At 40.3% G+C, this 12,136-nt stretch overlaps 2 protein-coding genes across 9 annotated transcripts in view; one reads left to right on the top strand and one right to left on the bottom strand.

Moving 5' to 3' along the window:
• The window catches only part of usp9 (ubiquitin specific peptidase 9), a 31,539-nt gene extending 26,111 nt beyond the window's left edge, over positions 1-5,428 (top strand). For 3 of the 8 annotated variants that reach the window (XM_026376724.1, XM_026376721.1, XM_026376720.1), the window contains 7 exons: positions 231-451; positions 549-637; positions 723-879; positions 1,017-1,229; positions 1,774-1,803; positions 3,060-3,158; positions 3,308-5,428. In XM_026376724.1, coding sequence (XP_026232509.1) covers positions 231-451; positions 549-637; positions 723-879; positions 1,017-1,229; positions 1,774-1,803; positions 3,060-3,158; positions 3,308-3,538 — 1,040 coding nt within the window. In that variant the 3' untranslated portion in view covers positions 3,539-5,428. The remainder of the gene's footprint in view (positions 1-230; positions 452-548; positions 638-722; positions 880-1,016; positions 1,230-1,773; positions 1,804-3,059; positions 3,159-3,307) is intronic. The other 5 variants (XM_026376726.1, XM_026376725.1, XM_026376722.1 and 2 more) reach the window with 2 other exon arrangements.
• Positions 5,429-6,958: 1,530 nt separating this feature from the next.
• On the bottom strand, positions 6,959-9,508 carry rpl8 (ribosomal protein L8). Its single transcript, XM_026377295.1, has 5 exons — positions 9,330-9,508; positions 9,094-9,235; positions 7,979-8,197; positions 7,734-7,849; positions 6,959-7,155 (listed from the first exon to the last, which is right to left on the bottom strand). Exons 1-5 carry the CDS (start codon positions 9,465-9,467, stop codon positions 6,997-6,999), a joined length of 774 nt encoding a protein of 257 aa, XP_026233080.1. The 5' UTR covers positions 9,468-9,508; the 3' UTR covers positions 6,959-6,996.
• Between the last annotated feature and the right edge of the window lie 2,628 nt (positions 9,509-12,136).

Below are 12,136 nucleotides of genomic sequence, written 5' to 3'. Positions count from 1 at the left end.
TGCTTGTAGAGGTGGTGAAGCCCAATGAGGATTTTCATCCTTGCTCAGGATTTAGTGACTGACAAACCAGCCACTCTGAGCCTCTGTGTTGTGCATGCAGAACTTGGAGCTGAGGGCTTTTAGAGATGAACAATAAAAAGGCACTGTCCGATGGAAACGCAGCATTTTAATATTTACATGTACTGAGCTTAGAGTTTTAGAGTTACTCTTAACTTTCCCTCTGTCTTCAGGTAACCCTCCTCTCCCTAACCCATATGGAGACACCAACCTGACAACCCCAGTCATGCCTGTGCAGCAGCTAGTGGCAGAAATCCTGTTTGTTAGGACCAGCTACGTGAAGAAGATCATTGAAGACTGCAGCAACTCTGACGAGACAGTGAAGCTGCTTCGCTTCAGCTGCTGGGAGAATCCCCAGTTCTCCTCCACTGTGCTCAGTGAGCTGCTCTGGCAGGTAAATGTCTAAAACGTCTTTAGAGGTCCCTAATTCTACTTTTTCTTGTATTCATCCCAAAGAGCCTATGTTCAATTTTCCGTGTGTCTGTCCGTAGGTGGCATACTCCTACACCTACGAGCTGAGGCCTTACCTGGACTTGCTGCTACAAATTTTGCTCATTGAGGACTCCTGGCAGACGCACAGGTCAGACTTGGTCAAAACATTTTGGATGTGAAGTTGTTTTCTATGTGATTCTAGTTTTAAGTTCTTTATCCTTTTGGCTCTATAGGATCCACAATGTGCTGAAGGGCATTCCTGATGACAGAGATGGGCTTTTTGACACCATCCAGCGCTCCAAGAACCACTACCAAAAACGGGCCTACCAGTGCATCAAGTGCATGGTGGCCCTGTTCAGCAATTGCTCCGTGGCTTACCAAATCCTACAGGTACAACACTCAAATACCCACACCATATCCTGTTTTTGATGATTAAGAACTGCTACACTAAGTGTTTAGAGAAGCTAATGCTATCATGAGAACTCCATCTACATGAACTAATCAGCATGTTCTCTGTGTGCATACAGAGTAATGGGGATTTAAAACGAAAGTGGACGTGGGCGGTGGAGTGGTTAGGGGATGAGCTGGAGAGGAGGCCGTACACGGGGAATCCCCAGTACACCTACAACAACTGGTCCCCTCCAGTTCAGAGCAACGAGACCTCCAACGGATATTTCCTGGAGCGTTCGCACAGTGCACGTATGACGCTGGCCAAGGCCTGTGAACTCTGTCCTGAGGAGGTAATCACAGTGATATTGTGTCTTTTGCGCACATACACACACTTTGTCTGATTTCACATTCACATAATGTTACAGTTTTAGAGATTGTTTCTGTTATTTGCAAATAGAATCACATGAATATTGAAAATCAAACTCGGGGCCCAATTTGCTGATGTGTACCACATCATGTCAACACAAGCAATGAGCAATTAACTGGGTGTAAATATGTAATAGCACTGAAGGAATAATTTATTCTTTCATAGTACAGGTGGAAAATCTTTTCTTAGCTGTTGTATTTTCTGACATTTGATGGGGGGGATTATGGATGAAATCTCAAATTTAATAGACGTAACGCTTCATTGGTCTGTAAGTGTAAATGATGGTTACACTAAGCTACAGCTATGACATTTACTATGCTGAGTTTGTATTTGTATTGTTTCATGGCTGACGTTCACAATGCATACAAATATCTTTTAATTTTTTCCACTTAAAATAAGTTACTTGTATTTTTATGTTGACAAATCCAGTCAAATGACACACTTCTCCTGTAATATTCCATACACAGCTCAAGTGTACTCAGGGAAGCCCAGGGAAGGTCAGTATTTCCAGGCACCACAACATAAAGGAAGGAAATTAAACAAAATTCAATTTCTTAAAAAAAATCAGCAGAGAACCAGTAATCCAGAGTTTAGGCCTCCAACACAGTTGACACTTCTTTAGCTAGAATTGCACCATTTTGAGTTTCCTGTAGCTTGTATTGTGTCATGTTGAGTCCTTGTTTTGATACAAACATAAAAATGTAAGAACAGGAAGTGTTAGTAAAGCTAAATGTATAAAAAGTGTGAGATAAACTGATAGATGGTGAATTAATTGAGTTGTCAGCAGTTTTATTTCCACTAAATAGCCCCTATGCTTTCATCTTGTATACTAGTATGTTTGCTAACTCATTAAATTATAGACATGTTTAAGTAAAACACCAGGATGACGATCTTCCATCCTGTCGTAGTGAAAGGAAAGGTAGACTGGCTGCTGCTTAGACTCTATACAGTGTAACTAGCGTTAGAAATCATTTTAATGCAGCTGCACACAGTGAATAGAGCTTTGTTCTCTTGCTGTCCTGTTGCCCAGTCCCTCTGATTCACCAAACCAGCACTGAGTTAGCCAGTCTTGCATCTGAGTCTGGGGCTCTTTTAGCCAGCTCAGACTGTGGTGCCACCTGCATCTGATTGAGAACTCCTAGCCTCAGTTATACTACAGTATTATAGCATACTGTGTATTGAAAGTCTTTTATCAGCTATGAAAGATGCTCGTCACAGTAGACGTGCAAACAGGAAGTTAAAAACAGAATATATGCATGTGTTAGTGTGTTAGGAAAAATAAGAGCGTAGCTTCTAGCTAAAGGTTGTCGATCATTTGACATAGTGTTTGTACTAGTTAAGCTAATGTCATTTATTTTTCACATAGATCTTTAGTTCCACTTTGAACGAGGAACATAGATTATCATCAGCTTTATCTTTGAATATGCCACTGTTATAACCTCCACAGTGGAGAGGTTCACCTTCTGTTAGATCTGCTTCTAAAGAACTGACAGCAGCTCTTGTGCTGAGAGGAGGCTTTCAGGTGTAGAATCCTCCCACACACATAATCAAATCTCATTTAAGCCTCATTTACTTGACAACATGACACAGTTGGAAATTTGACTTTATCACACAGAAATAACAAAAATGAAAATTATACCCACTGCTCTGTTCAAACACAAAAGCTGCTCTGTACATGTATGTTGCTTTTTAAAATTCAAATCTTCTGCGGTTGTGTAAATTAAACTGTGATCCTCTATCTCACATCTTCTAGGAGCCGGATGAACAGGAAGCGCCTGATGATCAAGACTCCTCCCCACCTGAGGACACGTCTCTGTACCCACACTCTCCTGGAACCACCCAGTTTCAGCAGGTACAGTCTCAGACACCTGTCCGCCCCTCGTCATCTTTAAATGTCTCTGTTTACGGTTTGTGTTGGAACATGAAGTGGTGTCATTTCATATTTTTAAACACTTTAGTCTTTAAGAAGTTATAATTGTGTCCCTTTCTCCTCCCGAACAGAACAACCACCCCCATGGGCAGCCGTACACCGGGCCCGCTGCTCAGCACATGAACAACCCCCAGCGTCCCGGTCCGGCCTCTGCCCCGACTCCAGGCCCTACCCAGACCCCGACCCCAGGGCCTGGACCCACTCCTGGCACAGGCCCCCGAGCACAAGAGAACTGGGAGAGCACCGAGGAGGTCGCCCCCGTCCCCGCCTCTACCCCAGCGCCTGCCCCGCCTAAGGAGTAACATCGCCTCCCCCTCTGCTGTGCCTCGAGCCTCCATCGTCCCGCTCTCCTTCCTCTCATCCCTTGGTCTACAGAGCTTCTCGTCGGGCCTCTCTTTCTCTCTCTCCCTCTCTCTGGCCCCAGGGCAGGGCAGAGCCAGGCCTCCCCATCCCCTCTCCAGGCCGCTTCTCCCTCCCGTCAGTGCGAGGGAGGTGCTCTTCCCTGGCCTGGGGCTGCCTGACCATGTGACAGGGGCCTGCTGGCGGCCGCAGAGGCGAGGGAGTGGATAAGAGTTCTACTAAATAAAAACAAATTTACCCAGAGCTGACGATGCTGATGCGCTTGTCTACACGACGAAAAGGTGTACATAGTATGTTAATGTTTTTGACTGTTCGGATCCCCCAGTAGCATAACTCTGTGTGGTTTGCTGTTGGGAGATGTTGCAGATATTATGAAAAAGAAAAACGGATATTATAAATAAGACAAATGCCCAAAAAAAAACTGTAAGAAGACAACAACAACTCTTTGTTTTATCACCCATACTCAGCAGTAAAGTTTGTTCTGCCATCGGATGGTTACTGGTCATTCAACTGTAGAAGGACGCATTGTTATTATCATAATTAATATTATTATTCTTAAGCTCCTTGGCAACCTTATGACCCATGCCAAATCAACTCACAAGCTGTGGTTGGTTTTAGTGTGAGATATGGAATGGTTGGGTGGACTTTTACGGTGTTTGGTTGATGTGAAAAAGCAGTGATGCAACATTGTTCTGAAACTCATTGCCTTTCTTTCTTTTCTTTTCTTTTCTTTTTACTTTTTGTTTTGTTTTATTTGTTCTGGTAATTAATTCAATCCTTTTTGAAGCTCTAGTTAATATGCTGTAACATTTAGCATGGCTTCTCACCAGAATAGTGTAGCCCAAGGGAAGACTTGTGAACATAACAACCTAAAGCTGTTCTTAATCCACATCTCCAGAAGGGTGTTGTTACCCTTAGGTTTCTCTGTTTTTTGTTTCTTTTTCTACTCATCTACCCTATCTACAATGAGGGCGATACTTTGAACCAGTGTATGAAAAAGTGGCTTTTCAATTGCACATTATAATCCTCCAACTTCATATTTGGCAGTCAGTCTTGGTGGGATAGACAGCTTAGCTTTCATCTATAGGAATTCTGAAAAATGAAACACATATGCAACAGAATTGCTGCACTGGGCTATCTGGTGTATAATAGACTGTGTGGTTTGCTTCTGTCTCTTCAATAGAGCCTAGTTGTAGACAGACTTGTTGCCCATTGGCTTCCTCTCTGCCGTGGAGCTCGTCTGGTTTGGCGTCTGGCTGCGGTTCAGGATGGAGTGACTGATCCTGAGCGGCAGCGAGGCCCTCGCCGCCTGGCTCCACGTAGAACAGGTTCCACAGCAGGGTTGAATACCGTAAGAATAGCGGCTGGTTAGTCATGTTGCAACCTGAGCTAACGTGTAATTCTGTAGGAGTAAAAGGTAAACATCAGTAAATACTGTATTTAATTGGTAACTTGAATGCTTGTATTTTTTTTTATTTTTTTTTTTTCGTCTAAAACATACCAAATACTCCTGCAAATGAAAATATTCTGCCCACCATATTATATTTAAATATTTTGCTCTTATTTTATAGAATTTATTTTGTTGTATTTCACTAAAAATAGAATTTGATTTAAGAGGAACATTTTTGTCCTTGTGTTATTTTTAAAGAAGATATTGACTGTACAGAGTTCTGCGCCCTGTTTTTTGCCGACTTTTGTTTTGGCCATGGTGTGACGTTGAATTCTGGAGCTACAGTCGCGATGTGGACTTTCACTTTGTGAGGTTTTTTGTGCACAGAAATATAACAAAAAAAAGCATTGCGCCCTTAGCAAATAAAGAACATGGAATCTTGCCTGTGTCTCATGTTTACTTGGACATTGAACAGTTTATTCATTTTGATGTCAAACAGGAGAGAAAAAGCTCAAGTTGACCGATTCAAACGATTTAACTGTGGAGTCATTGTAGTTCATCTCCTCCACTTCAGATCTACTCCAACAAAGTGAGAACCCAAACTAAAATCTGTCCTTAATCGAGGTCGGCTTCATCTTGTTTGCTTTAATGTATCTTAAAACAACCCAACTGGACTCTGGATGTGGTGAACAGAACTGACTGGATGGTTTAGAAAGGTGTGTGTGTGTATTTTTAACCATTGGACTGAGGATAATTTTACAAAGTGAGCTGGTCCTTACACTGAAAAGGGGGGTTAAGACCAGGCTGGGGTTAGGCTAGAGTTTAGGGTGAGACAGTGAGTTGTGTTGGTTACAGTTGGAGTAAGGTAGTGGATTAAAAATAGAAATAGAGTAGAGGGGCTAGGGGATGCATTGTGTCCTCACACTGAGGTTCAGGAAATCTCTGTAGACCCTTTCTAAAGACCACTTTATCTACGTTCTGCTGTCCAACGATTTCTCTAATGGGAAGAAACCACTAAAAGGATTCTGGAAGATTTTCTGATGAGACAAAATCTTTAGACCGAGGTCTATGGAATTCGTCTGGTGTAAACTGTACAATAAAGTGTGAATACTTTCTAAAGCCATAACCAACATTTCAAACCCCATAGCTCTTTAATTCATTATGGGGGAGTCACTTGGACATTTCCTTGTATTCTGTTCTACATGTTGCAAAATGAGGATGTTATTACAGGATTGTTGTATTACACTGAGTGTTTTAGCATCATGTACTTAAAATGTTTGAGTCTGCAGATTGGAGGTACCAAAGTCTGAATTTAATTTTCTTAAATATAGTGGAAAAGTTGAAATATTTTTCTCTTTAATGTCTAAAGTATATGGACGTGATCCACTGTTAGAGGGAACTAGGAAAAAATTAGATACTAAAGCTAAAAATAAAAATACTCTTTAACCTCTTAGTAATCCAAGAGGTTTATATTTCCAAACATTCAGTCTGAAAGATGGTCGCTGCTTTAGTTGGGGCAGCCTCGGACCATGTAACACTGCAATAGCTGCATAAATTTGGTGATTTCCTCAGTCAACCAGAAACATCAGCACCCTCTGATGTCCACAAGTGAAACTATATTTTGTTGCAATTCAACCTTTGAGAGCTTGAGTCAAGTGAACCTTAAGTAATTTTGATTTGTTTTCTGCTACACCACAGAGCAACAGAAAAAACCAAGAACACACACTAGAGCAAACGTACTGAGCGTTAAAGTGGAAAAAGACGCGGTTTTACTGTTTTCAAATGAAGCACCACCACCAATTTGTGTTTTAAAGGACAACCACAAAGCTACAGAAGAATCAGCTTCATAATTAACTGCAAATTAATTCATGCAGCTGCAAGCAGCAGTTTTATGTTGGAGGGAAAAAGCACATCTGAACCAAAAACACCAACGTATGTGTGCAAGGACCCACGAAGGAAACACGTGAACAGATTCTTTTGGAACACGTTTTATTATCAAGAAAGTCAGATTTAGTTCTCCTTCTCCTGGACGGTCTTTGTTCCGCGCAGTCTGCCTGTACGACGGGCAGCAATAAGACCGACCTTGCGACCAGCAGGTGCATCCCTCCTGATTGTTGAGGGTTTGCCAATGTGCTGATGGTTACCACCACCGAAGGGATGCTCAACGGGCTGCAGAAAGAGAGAGAGAAGGAATCAGTACGTGGAGGAACTGTTATATCAAACGGAGTCAGGAAACAGGACTCAACCTCAACTTCCTCCTTCAGTGGATCAAACCCAGTACATCTTAACACACAGACGAAGCTGTACATGATAGACATTACCGCTTCACCTTAAAAACCAAATGTACTTGTGAGGAAGCGATAAATATGATACAGGGACAATCTTTCCCCATGCAGGGGCCACTTTTACTTAACAGTTTTTAATCAAACTAGTGTTGCAATTATCCATTACATTTAATATAAAACAAAAGCAGAAAATCAGACACCCTGGAGCGGCTGGAAGAACGTTTTTGGCCTTATTGTTTGGAAAATTACTTCAACAATCAAGCAATTACCCAAATATAGTTTCGAGTTTGCAGCAAACCAGGGAAAAAATGAAAACCTGCTGAAGCTCAATCGTCTCTATGCAAAAGAGAAAATTAAGCTGCTTTCTCTTTTCTAATCCTTCTTTGCAGTGAAGACGTCTGATGGCACCAACACTATCCACAACGTATGAGAATCACCATTTCTTATTTCATGTTCACTTACGTTCATAGCCACACCACGGACACGTGGCCAGCAGTTCCTCTTGGCCTTGTACTTGTGGTAGGCACGACCGGCCTTCAGAATGGGCTTGTCAATACGACCACCTCCAGCAACCACACCTTCAACACACAGGGCAAAGCTGGTCAGACAGCGCACTGGAGATGTCAGATTGACTGTAGCTAGATGACGTTACGTCTATAAAGTCGGTCACAGTGGGAGCGAGGAAACATTTAGTTAAGGCTACTTACCGACAACTGCTCTGTTGGCTGAGGAGATGACTTTCTTGGAGCCTGAGGGCAGCTTGACTCTGGTCTTCTTGGTCTCTGGGTTGTGAGAGATGACTGTGGCGTAGTTTCCTGATGCGCGGGCCAGCTTGCCTCGGTCACCTGGTTTTTCCTCCACGGAGCAGATGATGGTTCCCTCAGGCATTGTGCCAACGGGCAGGACATTACCGATGTTCAGCTGAGCTGTGGGATAAAGACGGTGAGGCAGGGGCTTCACACTGAAACACTTCCATCCAACAATGCAACTCCAGTTTAACGTACGTACAAGAACTTGGACATATCTCTAGTTTTTATTTTATAGACTGAGAAAACAGATTTGTTTTGAATTGGATAAACGTGTCTATAACAACATTAGAGAACATTATAGATAGATAGCAGATAGGTAATGATTAGAAATGTAAATATCTCTGAGAAAAAAGTGACATCACACGTCTTGGTCAAACTGCTGAAATAAAATATTGCTTTACAAAGATCCTAATGATTTATTATCAAAAGAGTGATTTCTCTGTTTAGTTGTTGCAACTGTTACACTTTAACGGACAAATGAAGCTTCAAAACAGAATAAATCCATTCGATTCCAGCAATAACTCCACGCTCCAGGACTGAAATTCAAACATCACCACGATGTTTGGCACTGTCAGGCTCTTGTTACTTTGATAAGTACTTTATTACATGTTTGAATAAGAACTCGCAGTCAGCTTTTCTTTTAACACTGACAGCAGCTTCTCACATCTAAAACCGTCAACTGTTGCTGTCAAAACTAAATCAACTGCTCCTGTCACGATCACATTTGAAACATCTGGATAATTTATGAAACAAACCAAGTTGACATGAATTAAAACATCAGGCTGAAATGGAAATATTTTGAGGGATTTATAACCAGCCTTCAAATATTTCATTTACTTTAATATCTAATGGGGAAATGTAGCAAAATGACTTGACTCAATATAGCTTAAGTCAGCTGCAACTGTTTTATATTTAAATCTGAAACTATAACAGACTTCAGTTCTTCATATGGGCCAAACTTAAATGTTTAAAGACCAGGACATTTTCAGTTGTTAAATCTACTTTCTACTTACCCTTCTTGCCACAGTAGATGAACTGTCCAGTGTGGATGCCCTCAGCAGCGATGAAGAGCTCTGTCCTCTTCTTGAAGCGGTATGGATCACGGAAGGCCACTTTGGCCAGGGGAGCACCACGGCCGGGGTCATGGATGATATCCTGAGAGGGTAAGAGGGGAAACAATGTCACATATGTACTAACAAACACTCATAACAGGGATCTGCCCCAGAACAAACAGCAACACTTTAATTACCTTCACAATCCCCTTGATGTAACCATGGCGTTCAGCGAAGTCAATGTGACGGAGTTTAGCGGCACCTTTTCTGTGCTTGACGTGGGCTTTGAACACGGAGCCCGCACCTTTTCTCTGTCCCCTGATCACACGTCCCATCGTGTACTGAAACAAAGAAATGTTGGTTATTTCTTTGCGTTAAGCCACAGAATGAAACGTGTTTTTAGAAAAGTGGACACTACACTGCACAACAGACATTTTAGTGGAAAAGTTAAATGTGTTAAAACTATTGCTTTAGATAAACATCATTCATTATAATTAAAGATGTATTTACTGTTTTGAATGAATATATCTAAATGTAGAGGAACCTTATAAAGACAACAGTCAACCTGACTCAAAAACATCTTGGATCCACATTATTCTGCCTAAAATAGGAGCCAGTAAATGTTCTGCACTTCTGTACATTGAGTTTAAACATTTAAAGTCTCCTAAGATTTTGAGGAAAGTGGCTTCAAACCTCTGTCTGACCTGCAGATAATGTTGCTCTATTTTTACCGGCTTGACATGTGAATGCTAACAGAGGCCTGTGGCTAACGGGGGAGTATTGGCTTTATTAAAAAACTAATTTCCTGACGTTACAATAACTCGAACAGCCAAGTTAAAAGCGAGTTAAACCGCTTCATACAGAGACCATTAAAGTTCACTCACATGTTCTTAAACTGTGCCACTTGCTAGATACACATAGCTAACTTAGCTAGCCACCATAACTTGCTGTATGTTAACGTTACGGTACACAGTGGTTTGTGTATTTCAGAGCAACATAAATGTCACATAACGCAGCTATTTACAAATTAAATGATATCGAGGTTATCTAACGGCTCACAGCTGTAACACAGCCGCCCTGTGTTCAGCAGCAGGCGGCCTGTTAGCTGCTACACACCGCTGCTACAGCGCCATGTCACCGATAAGCTACACAACCACAAAATACGTCAAATCACAAATCTGCCGATAAAATACTCATTTGGTCCTAATCTTATAGCTTTTCCGCACATTTCTAAGTGTTAGTATGAAATGGATGATCTGATAAAGTCATGATTTAGAGTAGATTTCAGGGAGGAAAGCAGACAGTCGCTGTCCTACCTAAACTCCGTTGACGGAAAGAGGAAGAGCGAAGGAAAAGCGGAGGTTTTCTTCCGGAGAAACCACCGAGAGGGATGATGGGAAATGAAGTCCGATAAGAAGCAGCGGCAGAAGACGCACTCAGGTATTTTACTTACTTTAAATAACAATACCACAGAGTAGTAATACTTTTATACAGTCCTGCATTCAAAATGTTACTCGAGTAAAAGTATTAATTAGAAAATACTTCATACCCTGTTAAAGTGGTGGAAAGTAACTACATTTACTTACATAAGTACTGTACTTGAGTACAATTTTAAATAATTTCCACTTTACCTGAGTATTTCCATTTTCTGCAGCTGGTACGTTATATTTAACTTCATTACATTTATTAACTGTACAGATACTAGTTACTTCTCAGAAATTATATTAGTACAAAAAAATGTATATTAATATTTTATTTCATCCAGTTACCCAGCATGAATGAATTCAAATTATTATTTAATTATGAAATTAAGAACATAGGATCATCAAATTGTGTAAGTTAAGTAGTTAAACTACATTGTTAGCAGCTACAACTTGGTAATAGTAATATATGCATTACTCTACTTTTACTTTTAGTACTTAAGTATTTTTCTAGCTAGTACATTTGTACTGTTTCTGTGAGTAACATTTGTACTGCAAGACCTTTACTAACAAGAAGAGATAATTAAAAAGAGACGAAAAGGGCTAAAACAGATTCTGACCTAATAAATCATCAGTCTGTTATTGATTTTATTATTGATAAAGGAAATTCAGTTGATAACATGCATGTAAAAGTTTGATTCTGATTTGTTGTGTCTCATATGGTTAATAAGGTGCCTGCAGAAATATAAAATGTTGTAAATGTAAATGCTCGTGTATAGATTCACCTTTAAAAAAATAAGTAGAAATGTATATATTTATATTAATTTATTTATATTTATATTAATCACACATATTAACAACAAAGAAACATAGAATAAAACGGCAGCTGGTAAAGGTGAAGCTGACTTCAGTCACTGAGAGCTCATTAATAGAAATGATGATTTATTATCAATTATTAGTGGATTATATTTTGTATTATGATTAAAGAACAGCAACAGGATTAAACAGTTTATCTGTGTATGGTGGTTGGCTCCAGGAGATGTCAGCGCTGTTACACTGAACCTTAAAGAAAAAGTGAGGATGAGGAAACAGCTCCCAGAATTTTCAAAGTAAAAGCAGTGTTTTAACATGGTTTTAAATAACGTTATGGCAAAAAAAAAAAAAAAAAAAGAAAATGTATGAAGCATTAATTCAGTGTGAAGCAGCTTAATTAGAAATTAAACTGCTTATTCATGAAGAACCCTGTTGGCTGAATTCTTCAAATTACATTTGATGGATTAAGATTCAAGATTAAAAAATCTTTATTAATCCCAGAGAGAAATTGTTTTGCCTCATTACAGTTGATCTCAACACAGACGGAAAGACGGGAAAGATCCACACCAACATCAATACAGAATAACATCAATACAGAATAACATCAATACAGAAAACTGAATATATTTATAGAAATGTAAAATGGGTCACTATTTATAGTCCATGGTGGCATGACAGCAATTATAAGACATCAATTGTCAGTTCCTCTACCCCTTACAGAAGGGGAGGAAGTGTAGAGATTCATGGCCACAGGTAGAAAGGAAAACCTC

The sequence above is a fragment of the Anabas testudineus genome, chromosome 21 (genome assembly GCF_900324465.2).
Source record: "Anabas testudineus chromosome 21, fAnaTes1.2, whole genome shotgun sequence".
Classification (NCBI taxonomy): Eukaryota; Metazoa; Chordata; class Actinopteri; order Anabantiformes; family Anabantidae; genus Anabas; species Anabas testudineus.
This window is presented reverse-complemented; position numbering and strand designations above follow the sequence as displayed.